Source organism: Eptesicus fuscus, chromosome 11 (genome assembly GCF_027574615.1).
Source record: "Eptesicus fuscus isolate TK198812 chromosome 11, DD_ASM_mEF_20220401, whole genome shotgun sequence".
In the NCBI taxonomy this organism is placed as follows: domain Eukaryota; kingdom Metazoa; phylum Chordata; class Mammalia; order Chiroptera; family Vespertilionidae; genus Eptesicus; species Eptesicus fuscus.
This window is the reverse complement of record NC_072483.1, coordinates 32,505,169-32,520,472: the sequence shown is the minus strand read 5'-3', so window position 1 is coordinate 32,520,472 and position 15,304 is coordinate 32,505,169. Positions and strand designations below refer to the sequence as shown.

Here is a 15,304-nt window from a genome sequence, read left to right as displayed (position 1 = left end):
ATTAGATTTATGATTTATCTGGTTCCAAAATCAATTTCCTCCCCTCACAACCTCACCGAACTACACACACACACACACACACACACACACACACACACGTAACACACACACTTGGTTACCTACCTGCAGATAATTTGGATAACTTGGAGTCTGGAGTGCTATGTTAAGAAGTCTAACTTCACACTGTCTACTGATGAAGCCCACGTACACAGTGGAATATATGATTGAAGCACTGAGCAAATAGAGAAGAATGAATTACCCTGAAGAAGGACGCTGACCTTTATTGATCAGCAACCAAAAGCCAGGAGCTGTGCTATTGTTTCCAACTTTTAGAACAATCTTATGAGGATAATCTCATCAGTTGGGGTCTTCTGGGAAGCAGAGACCTAAATGGAATTAGAAGTGCAGATTGATTGAGAAAATGCCTATGTGAGATTAAAGGGAACCAAGAAGGAGAGCCTTCAGACCTGCTGCAGGTCTGGCCCTGGGAAGGGAGAGGGGGAAGGAAGGAGAATGAGTAGGAGGAGCCTCAGACTGTGATGCAGCCTTGAGACATCTCAGTCACCTAGATGTGGCTCCCCAGAGAAAAGGTTGCCTGTTAGAGGAGTCTTGTGTTGGGAGAAATATCCCAGCTCTAGTCCCCCTCATGCGCTCCGGCATCGACAGGCAGCAGCAGCCTGGGGAGCAGGGCCTCAGTTTGAATGCTGTGCTGGATGCTGAAGGTGCAGCAACCCAAGTTTGTCTGCTGCCTACACTCATCATGGCAGGTTCCAACTCAAGGGGAAATCCGAGCATGCGCCTCTATGACTGCCCTAGTGAATAACATTATCCTCACTTTCTAGAGGAGAAAGCTCAGTCCCTGGTTAAGAAACCTGTTGGAGGTAGGAATTAGTAAATGTGCCCCAAGATCCAATCCTAGATCTGTCTGACTCTAACTTCTGTCCACCATGCCACTCTACCCTTACACGTAGCTGTGTGATGTAGCTGAATCTCTGATCCCCAACGTGGACATGCACGCAAGAAATAGTCCATTTTCTCTTTTTACCCCATCCCACTGGGCAGGCAGGATATTTATCTATGCTTGAAGCCACCCTAATCCAGAGCAGAACAAAGAGCCAAGTCATAAGGGTGGGTTGGTGAGGAAGTTGAAGGGAGTGAGGGGGAGCGTTCCAAGCCTGAAAACCATTCACCGGGTGCATGTGATCCTCAGGGAAGGATGCTCTGCTGCATCAGCTCTCATGTGGAACAGGGCATCTCTGGCAAGGCAGGGAGACACACAGCCCCTCCTCTCTGGGACATTGGCAAGGGACTCCCTTTTCTCTCTCTCTGAGGGAGGGGAGGTGTCTTCCTCTCTTCCCCTCTTGTTGCTATTAAAGGAATTTCCTCTCTGCTTTGGTTGTACTAAAAGCACCCCCACTTTCTTTTGTTTCCAGAGGTAGTTAGCAAAATCTCTCCAACCCATTTAGGCTTTTGGGAAACAAAACCCAGCGGGGGAGGGAGGGGGAATGGAGAGCTGGCAATTTCCTGCCTCGACCCCCATCCTTTCCACCCCCACCCCACGCCAGACAAGGGAGAACAGAGCCTGCCACCTGCTTGAATGGTAGACAAGAACAGGAGAAAATACAAAAGGAAAAACACAGATTAGTATCTCGAAACTTGCTTGCCATGTCTATCTTCACAAATGTAGAAAGCTCCACACTGTGAGGGAGGCTGGTTCTGCGAGGCCCAGAGGTGGTGCTGAGGTCAGTGGGAGTTTCCAGGAGCAGGTTTGAGTGGACTTGAGAGCAGTTAGGCCTGTCTAATTTCACTTGGCACTGGTCACTTTGACCCACTAAGAGGAAGGCATTTCACAAGTCCGCCCAAATGCAAATACTGAAAACAATAGGCAGGCTTTCTAAGTAGTGGCTCCTTGTCTCAGGGGTGAGGGTGGAGTGGGCTGTGTGAACAGATGTCAGAAATAGTGTGAAAGGAATCTCCTCTGGTGAAGGCTATGAATATGGTAGGCTATCTAAGATACAGACATTGTATCTACCATTCCTGCTTGACTCCAAGACTCTGATTCTACTTTTGAAAGTGGCCAGCATAGAGATATTATTGAACCCATGTGGGCTCTGGAGCCCAGGGAAGAGGAGAGTATGAGATACATCAAGTCGGATGATATCTTCATTGGTTCAGAGCATCATTCAGATCAGAAATTTCTACAGTCACCTGGTATTGGCGGGGCGCTCTCCATGCCCCAACCTGTTGCTGGTGGCAGTAGGCTTCCTGCAATGTTATGAGAAAAGGAATTTTCTGAGACTCGCTTGGGAGAATAAGTAATATTTATTTGCATGAGACAGACTTCTGAGTTTCCAAGGTCCCCTCTCCCTCTGTCCCATCACGGAATAAGTCCAGCTGTGTCCTTAGCAGAGCTAGGATTACAGCCATTGCCCAGAATGTCTAATCCATGTTTGCACAGTCCAGTCCAGCATCAGGCTAGCTTAGCTTGTATTTCCAGCTATCATCCATTACGTGTGGGGTGCACATGGCCGTGGGCCATGCAGCTTCTAGGGCTACATGGTTATGGCGGGGGGGGGCCATGGGTGAGTGCAAGAAAGCAGGGGCAAAGCCAGAGGAACAAGAGAGAGAGAATTCCTTTGTCTACATGCCGATTTTAACCTTCTAAGATTTCTCAGGCTTGCAGTGGTCCTACCCCCTCTAGCCAGTTATCTTTGATTTCAGGTTAAACAGACAGGGAAGTACCTTCCCTACATCACCCCGACTTCACTGCCCATGCACCCATGTTCCCCTTTGTCCAGTCTTTCCCCCAGTGATCTGCAGGGAATGGACTGGTGGTGCCCTGGGGAGAGTAAAGTTGCAGCTTCCTGGTGAAGCTGCCTGGATGACCGTGAATGTCTGGCCTTCCCTTTGTTTTCTTCCTATCATTAATACTAATAACTAGCTAGTTTCAACAGTAACAACCATGTGGGCATGTCTGAGGACATGGTCTCCATGTCTCCAGGTGGTTAAACCACACAGACTCCAAATACTTAGTCACCTCAGTTCCATGTGGCTCAACTGCAGTTAACCCTCTTGGCAAGAATTAAAATACATTCAGCAAACATTAGTTAAGCATTAGGTTGGTACCTTACAAGGTGTGAGGGATACAATAGCATGTTCTTGCCTTCAAAGAGTATACAGACTAATAAGATTACAGTTTGTTAAGTCAACTCTTGGCAAACAATTTGGTAGGCGATACATCTCATGGATTAGAGAGTGATTTAGGTCAGGGTTCCTCCACCTCAGCACTATTACTTTTTTAGGCTGGATAATTTTTTGTTGGAAGTCCTGTGTGTTGTGAGATGTTCAGTGGCATCTCTGGCCATTAGCAACCCTCAAGTGTGATAAATGCCCCCTAGGGGGAAAAAGTCACTCCAGGTTGAGAACCACTGGATGAGATTAATATATGCACAAGTTTGGGATAATAATGTTATAAGAATTCTCAGTAAGTTATTTCTTGAGATACATGTAGGTGAATTGAACTTGTTTTTTACTAATTTGATCTTTCTATGAGAATGAGTTTAACATTTATTCCTAATAATTACTAGAGGAAATACGTGTGTCTTATTAGGGGTAGGGAGGGGGGTGGTGGATGTGGTTTGGGACTTCATATGAAGATGGAGAAGCAAATGTTTGGCAAATAAATTTTTGCTGGAGCATCTTCAACAATGGGACACAGAGAGGGCTTGGATCAAATGGGCCTTGCTGGGTTCCTCCCTGTCCCTCTCACCTGATTTACGTTAAACTGCAGTTATCTGTGAGGATACTTGCCTTCCTGGAGCTGGTCCTCTATCTAAATTCCTTTTAGGCAGTTAAGGGGCAGTTTAAGGATTTAGTGTCTTAAAAATAACTAGCTTAAAATAATCAATATCCCAAAAAGGCATATTTTGGGGTGGCAAACTCTGCTTCCCCTGTTTCCTGGGTAAGGCTTCTTCTAAAACCTTTTCAGTAAATGGTCAAATAGTAAGTATTTTAGGCTTTGTGGGCTATTTGGTCTTCTTCGCCAAACTACTCAACTCTGCCTCTGTAGCAGGAAAGCCGCATGGACCATGTGTAAAGGAATTGGAATGTTCCCGTCAAACTTGGTTTATAGGAGCAGGAGGCAGGCTCCATGTAATCAGCCCAACAAAGTTGCCACCCTTGTTCCATCTAGGACAAAGTCCTAGTTATCTGTTTCTGTCCAAACAACTGGTTATTTATTAGTTCTAGTTATCTATGACTGTTTTAGCTATGGCTGTTCTAGTTTTCTATTACTGTGCAAAAATCTACCCCAACACTTACTGATTTCAACCAACCACCAGGTGAGCTGGTGGGATTCAGCTGCGCGGCTGACCTGGTCCCTTAGCAGGGATGACTGGAGGGCTGGGCCCAGCCGGCTCCTCTCCCTCTCGGTGTGGTTTTAGGAACTTTCCATGGGATCTCCTCAGCAGGGATATGCGCTTCGTACATGGCAGCTCCCAGGGCTCCAAGAGCAAGTATTCCGCTATCTCAAGCTTAGATACTGGGCTTAGATACTGACACAGCATCACTTCCATGGGTTTCTGCTAGGAGTCACAGAGGCTGCCCAGGTTCAAGGAGAGAGGACACACTGTCCATCTTGACATAAAAGTGTCAAAAAATTGGTGGCCATTTTTGATCTGCCACAGACAGAAAGACGAGCTGGGAGGATGGGCTCCTGAACAGTTCTCTGGAAGAGGGGGGCTTTCCTTTATGCCCACTCTGGTTTCACAGAAGAAAAGGTGGGATGCAGGCAGAAAAGGGCCTATGCGATTACAGTGGTCGGCAAACTCATTAGTCAACAGAGCGGCAAACCGAGGCTTGCGAGCCGCATGTGGCTCGCGAGCCGCAGTTTGCCGACCACTGGATTAGGACCCAGAGCCCCTTTCATATAGACTTTTTTATATGAGCCAGCTGAATTTGCATTTATAATATACATCTGTACACTATATTGTTAGATTTCATTTGGCTTCTACCAGGTATTATACCCATTTCCTTGTCAGAGAATTTGAAAATAGTACATTTTAAGAAGGCCGAAGTTCAGATTGCCCCAGTACTATGCGAGCTACATAATGCCTGGTGAGAAAAGCAGATAGGCAGACAATTGAATCTATAAATGAAATGTAATCCTTTGATCCTGCTTAGTTACAAGCTGGCTTGTGTTACCAGAAGCTGACCCGCAGGCTCTTTGAGCTATGTTAAGTTTTTTCGTGCGTGTAAAATGCCATTGATCGCTCTCTCTGCCATAGGGGAGCTCATCTCCTCCACAGTCTTGCAAACTTCTAACATTACAGCAACCATAGTAGTTCTCGTCTATCATCCTTTATTTTCCATTGCTGAATGGACTCAGATTTATTCTATTAAACACAAGAACTCCGAAGCGAATGATAGTGCCCAGTATCCTTGATCGTATTCCTATCGAAGTAGTCATTTTCCATGGCCCTCTTATAGTCATTTTGCTTAAATTATTTAGGACCGGATGGACTCACCCATCTATTTGAAGTGCCTTCCCCACTGGTGCGTTCATTATTACGGAGCCTCTGGATGTTCGTAGTTGAACCTTTAACTGCCTTTGAAAAAGAGAGTAATAGGTTTCAGATGTTTCCTTCATGAAACAAGGCCACGTGGGATCTTGTTTCTCTCGGTCCAAAGGAGACTATGCTTGCTGCTAGGACTCAGCCACCCAACTTGGGTGTCTGGAGTTAGGAATAGCTCACTCCCACCAGTGCCGACTTATAGCATTGGATTAATACGAACTTAAAAACATTGGATGCCTTTTCTGCAGACGATAACACTGGTTGGGCTTGTTATAATCTTTGAAGGATAAGGATGGACAGAATGGAGCAGTGTGGTGAGGAAAAGTGCTTGGGTACATAATGAACGTCACAGATTATTAAAGAGAGAAGCTAGAAGGGCTCAAGGTCACTAATGTTCTAATGTTCTTTGCCTCATGTTTTCCCCAGCAAATAGTGGCAAGAATCCTGATTGTCTTTCCAATTTAGCTCATTGAAGTGGAAACTGCTAGAGCCCCATAATGTTGGTAGACCTCCTCCAGGGGTGGGGAACATCTGGCCTGTGGGCCCTATAAGGCCCTCAAAATCATTTGCTCTGGCCCTGCCAAGGCATTGGGGGTGAGTTAATGAAACGTTTGACCAAATATAGCAGGCTCATTTTTAAGTTGATAATTTTGTATGGCTCGTGAATGATGTTATAAATATCCAAATGGCCCTCAGCAGAAAAAAGGTTCCCACCCCTGTAACCTTGGAAAATCCCTTTAACTCACAGTCCAGTTTCCTATTACTAGTTGACTCAGGACTTAAAAAAAGCGTTAGTAATATAAAGAATGTAGTTTTGAGCCCTAGCTGGTTTTGCTCAGTGGGTAGAGCATCAGCCTGCGGACTGAAGTGTCCTGGGTTTGATTCTGGTCAAGGGCACATGCCTGGGTTGCGGGGCTTGATCCCCAGTGGGGGGCATGCAGGAGGCAGCCAATCAATGATTCTCCCTCATCATTGATGATTCTATCTCTCTCTCCCTCTCCCTTTCCTCTCTGAAATCAATAAAAATATATATTTTTTAAAAAAGAATGTAGTTTTGATATGAAAGAAACGCTGGTTGGCTATTTTGTAATCAGCATTACATGTTGACCATTCAGCCATTTCATTTTACTAAATGATATTTGGCAGTCTTTTTTTTTTTCTCTCTCTCTCAATGGTGGCAGCAGTTTCAGGATCTTTATATTTCAATAGCAAAGAAATAAATGTATTCTCATCCCTATTCTTTCTTTCTCCACTTAGAAATAGGAAAGTTGTCCCACCTGGGGTTTTATATATGTACAATAAATAAATGTAAAGCAATGCTTAGATAATGGAAGAGTTTGCATATATTTAACCTCCTAAGTAGATAATATTCAGCAAGGCACCAACTTTTTTTTAAAAAAAGTTACAATTCAACTGCAAAAATAACTTCTAAGTTTCATAAACTTTTTATTTAAAATGTTCAGTAGCAATTTCCTAGATAAAACATATTAGAAATTATGTTAGTCTTAGTGAGATTCTCCCCTTTATGCTAGAAAATATATGTGCTTCATAGTTATAAAGAAAGACTTGCCCACTCCCTCTCTATGTCTTCCCTCCCAAAAGAATGTGAAAGAAATAAGTGGAATCTACTCCAGTCCTCAATGTAGGACCTAAAAAGTGCTCTGTCTTCTGTAAAAACTCCGATGACCCACCATTGCAGTTCTTCCCAGATTTCCAGCTTTGGGCATTGATAGTCCCAAGGATCACTCAGTCCCGAGCAAATAAGACGGCTGGCTGCCCTACTTCAGGTGCCCTCCCTGGGAAGGTTTCTGATGCTCTGTGAGTAGATAGCTGGAAAGGTCATTAAGTACTTACAGTTTTTATAAAAAGACACTGCAGATCTTCATTTCCACTTTATTCAGCTTCCGTCATTCCCTTTCCTTCTTTCCTACCATTTTTGTTCTCTGAACCACTGGATGAGCTAAAGGCATGTTTTTCACTCTTGTCACTTATAAAGCCTTAGTTTTTAATTTTTCTGAACGAGCTTATCCAGAAAAGGGTTGATTTTTTTTAATGGTTTGTTTCGACTCCTTTGTTCACTTCTTATGAACTTCAGTGGCCACGTTATTTCTCTCCATTTCAGCTGAAGGAAATGTCCTATTGTTATTGGGGAAGTTGATGTATCCCTTTCCCCACTGAGTGCTGGGGGTGGAGTCCTAATGATATCTCGAGAAAAAGAATTTTCTGAGACTCCCACAGGAGGATGGGTGGTTTTTATTTGTGGAATTACATCTCTGTGCTTCCAAAGTTCCATTTCCCTTACTCCAGTCCTGGAAGAAGCGTAGCTAGGGTTTTAGTAAGGCTAAAAACAAAGCCACCGTCCAGAGTTTCCATTCTGTGTTGCCGTCGGGTCCAGTTCAGCATCAGGCGAGTTACATTCATTAGTCCATTGTGAGTGGGGATCTACATGGCCGTGGGCCACACGGGAGAATGCCAGAGCCCCACAAGCCAGGAGTCAACTGAGAACACAAGACCAACAAAAGAGAGAGGTCCTTTGTTTAGGGGATTAAATATCCCAAATTTCACACCCTTACAGTGGCCACACCCATTCTGGACCATGACCTATTCCCAGGTGTGACTGACAGCAAGCACCTTTGCTCATCCCCCCCAACTTTACTGGGCATTCGTCTGTCTCCCCCTTGTCCAGTCCCTTCCCCCAGCAATCTGCAGGGAATAGATTAGTGGCTCCCTGGAAAGTGTAAATAAAGCTTTAACTTCCTGATGAAGCTGCCCAAATGACATGCCTGTAATATTTGGCCTTCCCTGTTATTAATAACTAGAGGCCTGGTGCATGAAACTCGTGCAGTAGGGGTTGGGGAGGGGGAGCGAGGTCCCTCAGCCTGGCCTGTGCCCTCTCGCAGTCTGGGAGCCCTCGGGGGATGTCTGACTGACGGAGGGAGCGGGCCTAAGCCATCAGTCAGACATCCTTAGTGCTGCTGCAGAGGCCGAAGAGGCTCCCGCCACCGCCACTGTGCTTTCCAGCTGTGAGCCCAGTTCAGGGCTTCTGGCTGAGTGGCACTCCCATGTGGGAGCACACTGACCACCAGGGCGCAGCTCCTGCATTGAGCGTCTTCCCCCTGGTGGTCAGTGCACATCATAGTGACCAGTTGTTCCGCCATTCGGTCGATTTGCATATTAGCCTTTTATTATATAGGACTAGCTTAATTAGACAGTATCACTGTCATTGGATGTCAAAGGTGTTTGCTGCCGTAGTGCTTTGAAAACAGCCCAGCATTACCCTTATCTCGGGCAGTCACCGATGGCATGACATCACAGAGTGGGTAACTATTCATGGCCCGTGACTGTCACATTACTCACACCCTCTTCTGCTGATTAGGCAGCTCTCTGAATCTGTACCCCACGCTGGAGGCCTCACTGCTGCCCAGTAAGAAGCTAACTAGACTTGAACCTTTACATTTATGAAAAAATAGGCAAAACTGTTTCGCATAATTCATTGGGCTGCTTCTCTTTGAATTTCATGTATAATTTAAATTGTTTTTCCTATTATTCTCACTTTCTAACACTGGTCTAATCATTTTCCTAAACAGTTCAAAAGAAAAATTGTCACAGATATATAGTCTGTAAAATTCTTCTTGAAAGTAAGTCACATGTCAGTATTTCGTACAGAAGCTGAAATTTGCTTTCCTCTGTGCTTTTGAAAACCTGAAATCAGTTGCATCTTGCGTCCTATAGCTGTCTTTTTTAGCATAGTTTCCTAGAAATGATTGTCTCAAGCAAGCATCCATGTGCTGATGTAGACAAAGTCTATGTATTAAAGTGACTTGTAATTAAGTGTATGTTTAATTGTACCTGCAGCCATGACGATGTAACGTGTGGGACAGTCAAGTGGATATAAGCCTCATTCAAATAACATTCTGCAATAGGTGCCGCTTACCTCCCTTTGCCCCCTCTGGGCTTTGCAATCCTGGCTGTGACAGTCAGGGCCCCAGTTCAGGTGACCCTGGAGGGTTCTTTAACTTGGGGCTTTATGAAAGCAAGAAAATGACTTATTGAGACTACACATTGGGGAAAACCCACATTATAGAGTGAGGCCTATGTATTTGAATTATACAGTTGACATAAACAAAAGTATATGAATAGCTGACACCAAACATCAAACAACATAGAGTCTAGAATGTGCTACCAGCTTTAGTCTGGAGTGGCTGACGGAGTGGTCCTGTGTCCCCGTGGTGGCCACTTTCCTCTTCTTCCTGTGCCCCTGTCTCAGTCCGAGGCTGAGCATGCTCTTTGGGGTAGGGGGGTTCTAGTCCTACTCAAGGTCGCACTGCAGTGCTATCAGAAAGTGCAGCGTTTCTATCAGAGCATTATGGACACTTCTCAGATTCTGTGTTTGTAAAGTAACTGTTGGAACTTTACATTAATGGGGGAGGGGCTTTTAATTGCAAGAGACAGAAACTCTCTTAAGTTACTTTTGTGGAAAAGGGGATTTATTGAAGGGATATACATTCATGCAACTATAGCAACTAGCTGTTTTCCCAGTCTCTCATGGGCCATATGGTTTCTTTCTCCCATTGTGTCTTTGTTTCTCTTTATCTGTTTTATTCCTCTTACTTTTACAGATAGAATTCTTTGGCTTACTCATAATTTCCCCTCCCTCATCAGTTCAACTTTCACACGCCTCTCTGGGCCTCCTTCCAAATCCAGAACTTAAAGCTGCAGCTCCAAACATTAACTGACTCAGTCTCTTGATTGTTCAACTTAAAGTCCCAGAGTGACATAGACTCTCAAGGACTTTAATACTTGTCTCTCCCACCAGACTGTATGTTTCTTGAGCATAAGGATATTATCTGTTTTCTTTGCCACTGTATACCCACAATGCCATGCACAAAATAGTGCTGAGTAAATATTTGGTAAATTAATAAAACATGCAGAAAACCATCTGAAATCTACTAATAAACGCTCTTGGAGGGAAAGGTTTCCACGTGAGTTAAACTGGCTAAATCTTCTCAAACACCAGTCGATTTGGATTGAAGTCATCTTATTCAGGGTCAAAATGTTCAGTAAAGAATAATATGATGAAAACATTCAAATAGTAAGTGTTGGGGGAGAGATGGTTTCCATGGTGACTTCTGCTTCAAGAAGCCCTCACACTAATGAGCGAGTCAGTTGACTCACCACAAACTCAGAGTCATCCAGTTGCCATTAACCTGCAACCCAGCCGCAGCATTAGTGCTGATGGCAGTCACCCGGTTTGATTCATTCTCTGAGAGGTTCTTGTTTTGTCAGAAAGAGCTAATAAAAGCAAGTGGGTGGTGGAGGAGGTGGTGGGAGAGAGAAGGTGCAGATAAAGCTGTTGGTGGCTGGGGTATGCTTTCCCTTACCTATGGAATGGCCTTTCTCTCTGCCATGGTTTTCTGACTGTCCCTCCAGGGAACCTGTGTCCTGGGGATATTCTGTCTGTGTTCCCGATCACACTGCAGTGACAGAGGAGCCACTCTGCTCCTTGGGGAAGAAGAATGCTTCTTGATTATAGGCCAGATGAAGTTGTTAAGGCCTGAAACGTGGACACCACATACTTCTTGTGTGACACCCCTCCCCTCCCGCAATGAAATAGTCCTTGTTTTTGTCTTTTTTAAAACAATTTCACACAATGATCTTCTGTTAGCAGAAATCACTGTAATGTGATCTTTTTGTATTAATCCTAAATCTTCTTTTCATATTGTTTTATCATGAGACGGATAACATCATTTTCACCAACATTCTGAAAATTACCTAAGTAAATGTTATTCCCTTCAACATACTAGTAGTTACTTGGGGGGATGAAATGTTTATTCCAATGACATGGCCATTGTACAAAACATTTTTAGAACTCCTCTTTCAGTAGCATTAATTGCTTCTTTCATATTCCGAACTAAGTTTAATTCAACTCTATAGGAAGATATGGATACAGATGGGAATACATTATCTTTTCACTATATCCTACTTATAACTCCTTTATGCTTACCTCATCTTTTTCTTCTAAATAATTAAAACTCTAAATATTTAGTGAGCACTCCCATTTTTATGTCAATGTCCAAGTTTGCACCTGGTTACCTATGCAATTCTTCACTCGACTTTAACTTAAGAAACTGCCAGCACCGCCCCCTCAGAATCTGATATTTGCTGCTGGATATTAGGAATGCTGTGATCTGCATTGAGTAGAATTTTAGGTTTCATTGCCTAAAGCGTGAAGTATAAATGAAATGGATTCCTCTTGCAGGAAATGTTTGATGTTATATTGGATGAAAACCAGCTGGAGGATGCGTGTGAACACCTGGGAGAGTACCTGGAGGCATACTGGCGTGCTACCCACACAACCAGTAGCACCCCTATGACCCCGCTGCTTGGAAGGAATTTGGGCTCCACAGCACTCTCACCATATCCCACAGCGATTTCTGGGTTACAGGTATTGTCACTTTCCACTCGTGCTTTTACAACCCAACTTTGATTAAGATTCTATAGGGAACTTGATTGGGATGGAAACTGAGATTGTCCTTAATCTGAAGGAAATGTGCATAGGCATTATATAAAAAAAAAATGTGTAGGCATTATATATATATAAAAAAAAATCTCCACTATTATTTAATCACTAGAGGCCCGGTGCATGAAAATTCATGCACTGGAGAGGGGGTCCCTCAGCCCAGCCTGCCCTCTCTCACAGTCCAGGAGCCCTCAGGCGCGGGAGGCGACCTGGCAATCAGGGGAAAGCAATGCCCCCATCACACCTCTGCTGCTGCCACTGCTGGCAGCTCAAGCCTCGGCTGGCCCTGGTTACCTGTGCCTCGGGCTGGCCCTGGGCGGCTGGGGGGCTGAAGGGACTGGGGGAACCAGAGGCAGGTGCCCTGGCAGTACCGCCATCTTGTGGCTGTGGGCGTCGCCATCTTTGAGGGCATGGCAGTCAATTAGCATATTTCCTCCTTATTGGCTGTGGGCACTGCCATCTTTGTGAGGGTGTGATGGTCAATTAACATATTCCCTCTTCATTAGATAGGATGATCTATCCCAGACAAAGTGACCCAGAAAGTGGCCCTCTCTTTAGAACTTTGCTCTCTGTTCATTTATAATGGCCTTCACTTAGGTAACTTAATCCCTCTATGCCCAGACTCTGCCAGCAAACTTAACACCTACTCCATGCAGCTGTGCGTTATTTCTCCATGTCACTTCTTAAGGATTGTACAGTAGTAAGCTAAGTCAAAGATTTGGGGACAGATGGACCTTCTGACTGCTCTTAACAAGTCCTGCGCCATGGGTGGTGGGGTCCTCTGGCTTGCCCGGTCATTAGATTGTGCACACAAGTAGAACTGCTCTGTTTGGAAACAGGGACAGATTTTCTTGGGGGTGCGTGGGGCCCACCTTGGTCAGTGGCTATGACAAGTGTCCTTGAGAGAAGCTGGGGACGAGCACAAGTTCTCTCTCTCCCCCATGTTCTGGTGCTGCATGCAGAGCTAGATGTGGGAGCCAGAGGGTAATGATACAAAGTGAATCCTGCCTTTCTACATCCATTATTATTTACCATTTATCAAGCAGCTGCTGGAATGTGGCCAAAGCCCCAGCTGACTGAGGAACAGGTAGTCAATTGAGCCCTCTTGCATCGTGACTAGTTCTCTAATAATGGGTTATAATGACAGTCATAATTGAAGATCGTGTAGAGTTAACTCTGAGATGAATGGCACTCTCTGAAGTGCTATTATAACAGTATTGCTTTGCTACAAAATTGCATCTTTGTAAGCAGAAAAACTGCCATACAAATGAATAGCTTTTGAGGCTGGACACGAACATGGGAAATGTACTACTATAAAATATACATATATTCTGTATACAGTATATATGTATGCACCAGGACTATTTCTTGCCTTGTTTCACTGCCTGTGTGCTGATCTGAGTGTGGCATTTCCACTGACGAATTTGGGTTGGCTCCAAATTGTACATTGTGAAATGAGAAGTGGATGCATGAAGCAATGTGCTTCTGTGAGTACATAGAAATGAAATGTTGCACTTTATCTATAAAGATAACACTCTTGATTCTCATCTCTAAGAAACCCCCCTAGAGTGGTTCTCCCAGTTTCACTTGAGTTAATGTGGTGCCCTTTATCCGGTGGCCTATTTCTCCTAGTAACCGTGGCATTTAATTGCTAGACCCCTGGCTGAGATTAAAGGCACAGGCTGTGACTGTTGAGTGAGTTTCCTTCTGTGTGAAGGTGAGTGTCTTTTAGAGGAAACGTATCTGGGTCTTTGGTTTTATCACGATCCTGTTTCTTAACTGAGGTGACTCACCTAAGCAGGTACTCACAGCTATGATACGTGTTTTCCTATGATTTGAAGAAAAATGTTGAATAACATTTTCTGAGCCATTAAATAAATGTCTGAAGATAATTTCAATTAATGATGTTAGAGGAATTTAGTTTTTATCTGAAGATAGTTTTACATGACATTTTAGTTGAGGAAGCAAGATTTGTAAATGTATCAATTAGTTGGCTACGTAATTGGTGTATACTCCTTCAGAAAGAATATTACCTTTATGTAGGGCACAGAAACAAATGCATTATTTTATGAGCACTAATCATGCTATTCTGAACTTTATTTCCCAATAGTAAAATAATCCTCACTTTTACAACAGAATTGGAGTTGTTAAGCCTCCCTAAATATATTGAGTTCCATTCAACAGTTAACTTTCAATTCTATATTTTAATAGGAAGCAGAATCATGCAGCATTATATAATTAAATTCATAAACTATCAGCACTTTGACATCTTTGCATGATATGTCCCAAATAAATAAAATGAGATATTTTGAGCAGACCACTTGTGCATCAAAATTCTTCATTAAGTCAGATATCCAGCATCTTATTGTATAACTCCTACTGTTTGTACATACATTTACGTGGTCTAGGTGAATGTGGCTGACATTATTTAATCAATGAACTATCTGATATTTTTAGAGTCAGCGTGTGAGGCACAGCAACCATTCTACAGAGAACTCTCCCATTGAAAGACGAAGTCTAATGACCTCTGATGAAAATTATCACAATGAAAGGGCTCGGAAGAGCAGGAATCGCTTGTCTTCCAGTTCCCAGCATAGCCGAGATCATTATCCTCTTGTGGAAGAAGATTACCCTGACTCCTACCAGGACAGTTACAAACCCCATAGGAACCGAGGATCACCTGGGGGATATAGCCATGACTCCCGACATAGGCTTTGAGTCTGCAAGAAGCAAACAAAACAAAAAAATTCATCTGTTGACAATTTGCCATAGCACTGCTAGGATAAACCAATCATCTTAACTTGGCAAGTACAGCACAGAATTTCCTGTGTTTATGGGCTGCTGTCATTTGATGCTAAATAAGGGGCAAAAAAAAAAAAAAAAAAGTACATCATGCCCTTAAGTCTAGATGGATAGTAGATGCCCAATCATATAGATATTTTTAAGTGCAACATTTACATAACGGTACCTTTGTTTTCTTCATTAGATTTACTAGTAGACACATCAATTTGTAATTTAGGGTACTTATCAAGGCACATATAAAATAATTTCCCATGCTGGAAATTCCAAATGACCAGTTCCAGTTGGAACCAATTTATAAACCAATTCCTGTTGGAATTTGGGTGAATTGACTAGAAAGTCTACTTGAGCATGTGGAGATCCATTAAAAAAAAAAATCTGAAAAAAATACCTGATTAATGAGGATATCAAA

At 43.5% G+C, this 15,304-nt stretch overlaps 1 protein-coding gene across 3 annotated transcripts in view; it reads left to right on the top strand.

Moving 5' to 3' along the window:
- CACNB4 (calcium voltage-gated channel auxiliary subunit beta 4) overlaps nt 1–14,950 on the top strand; it is a 226,703-nt gene extending 211,753 nt beyond the window's left edge. For 2 of the 3 annotated variants that reach the window (XM_008138687.3, XM_008138688.3), the window contains exons 13-14: nt 11,833–12,018; nt 14,551–14,950. In XM_008138687.3, the coding sequence (XP_008136909.1) occupies nt 11,833–12,018; nt 14,551–14,811 (447 nt within the window). In that variant the 3' untranslated portion in view covers nt 14,812–14,950. The remainder of the gene's footprint in view (nt 1–11,832; nt 12,019–14,550) is intronic. The other variant, XM_054722804.1, reaches the window with a different exon arrangement.
- Nucleotides 14,951–15,304: the final 354 nt, after the last annotated feature.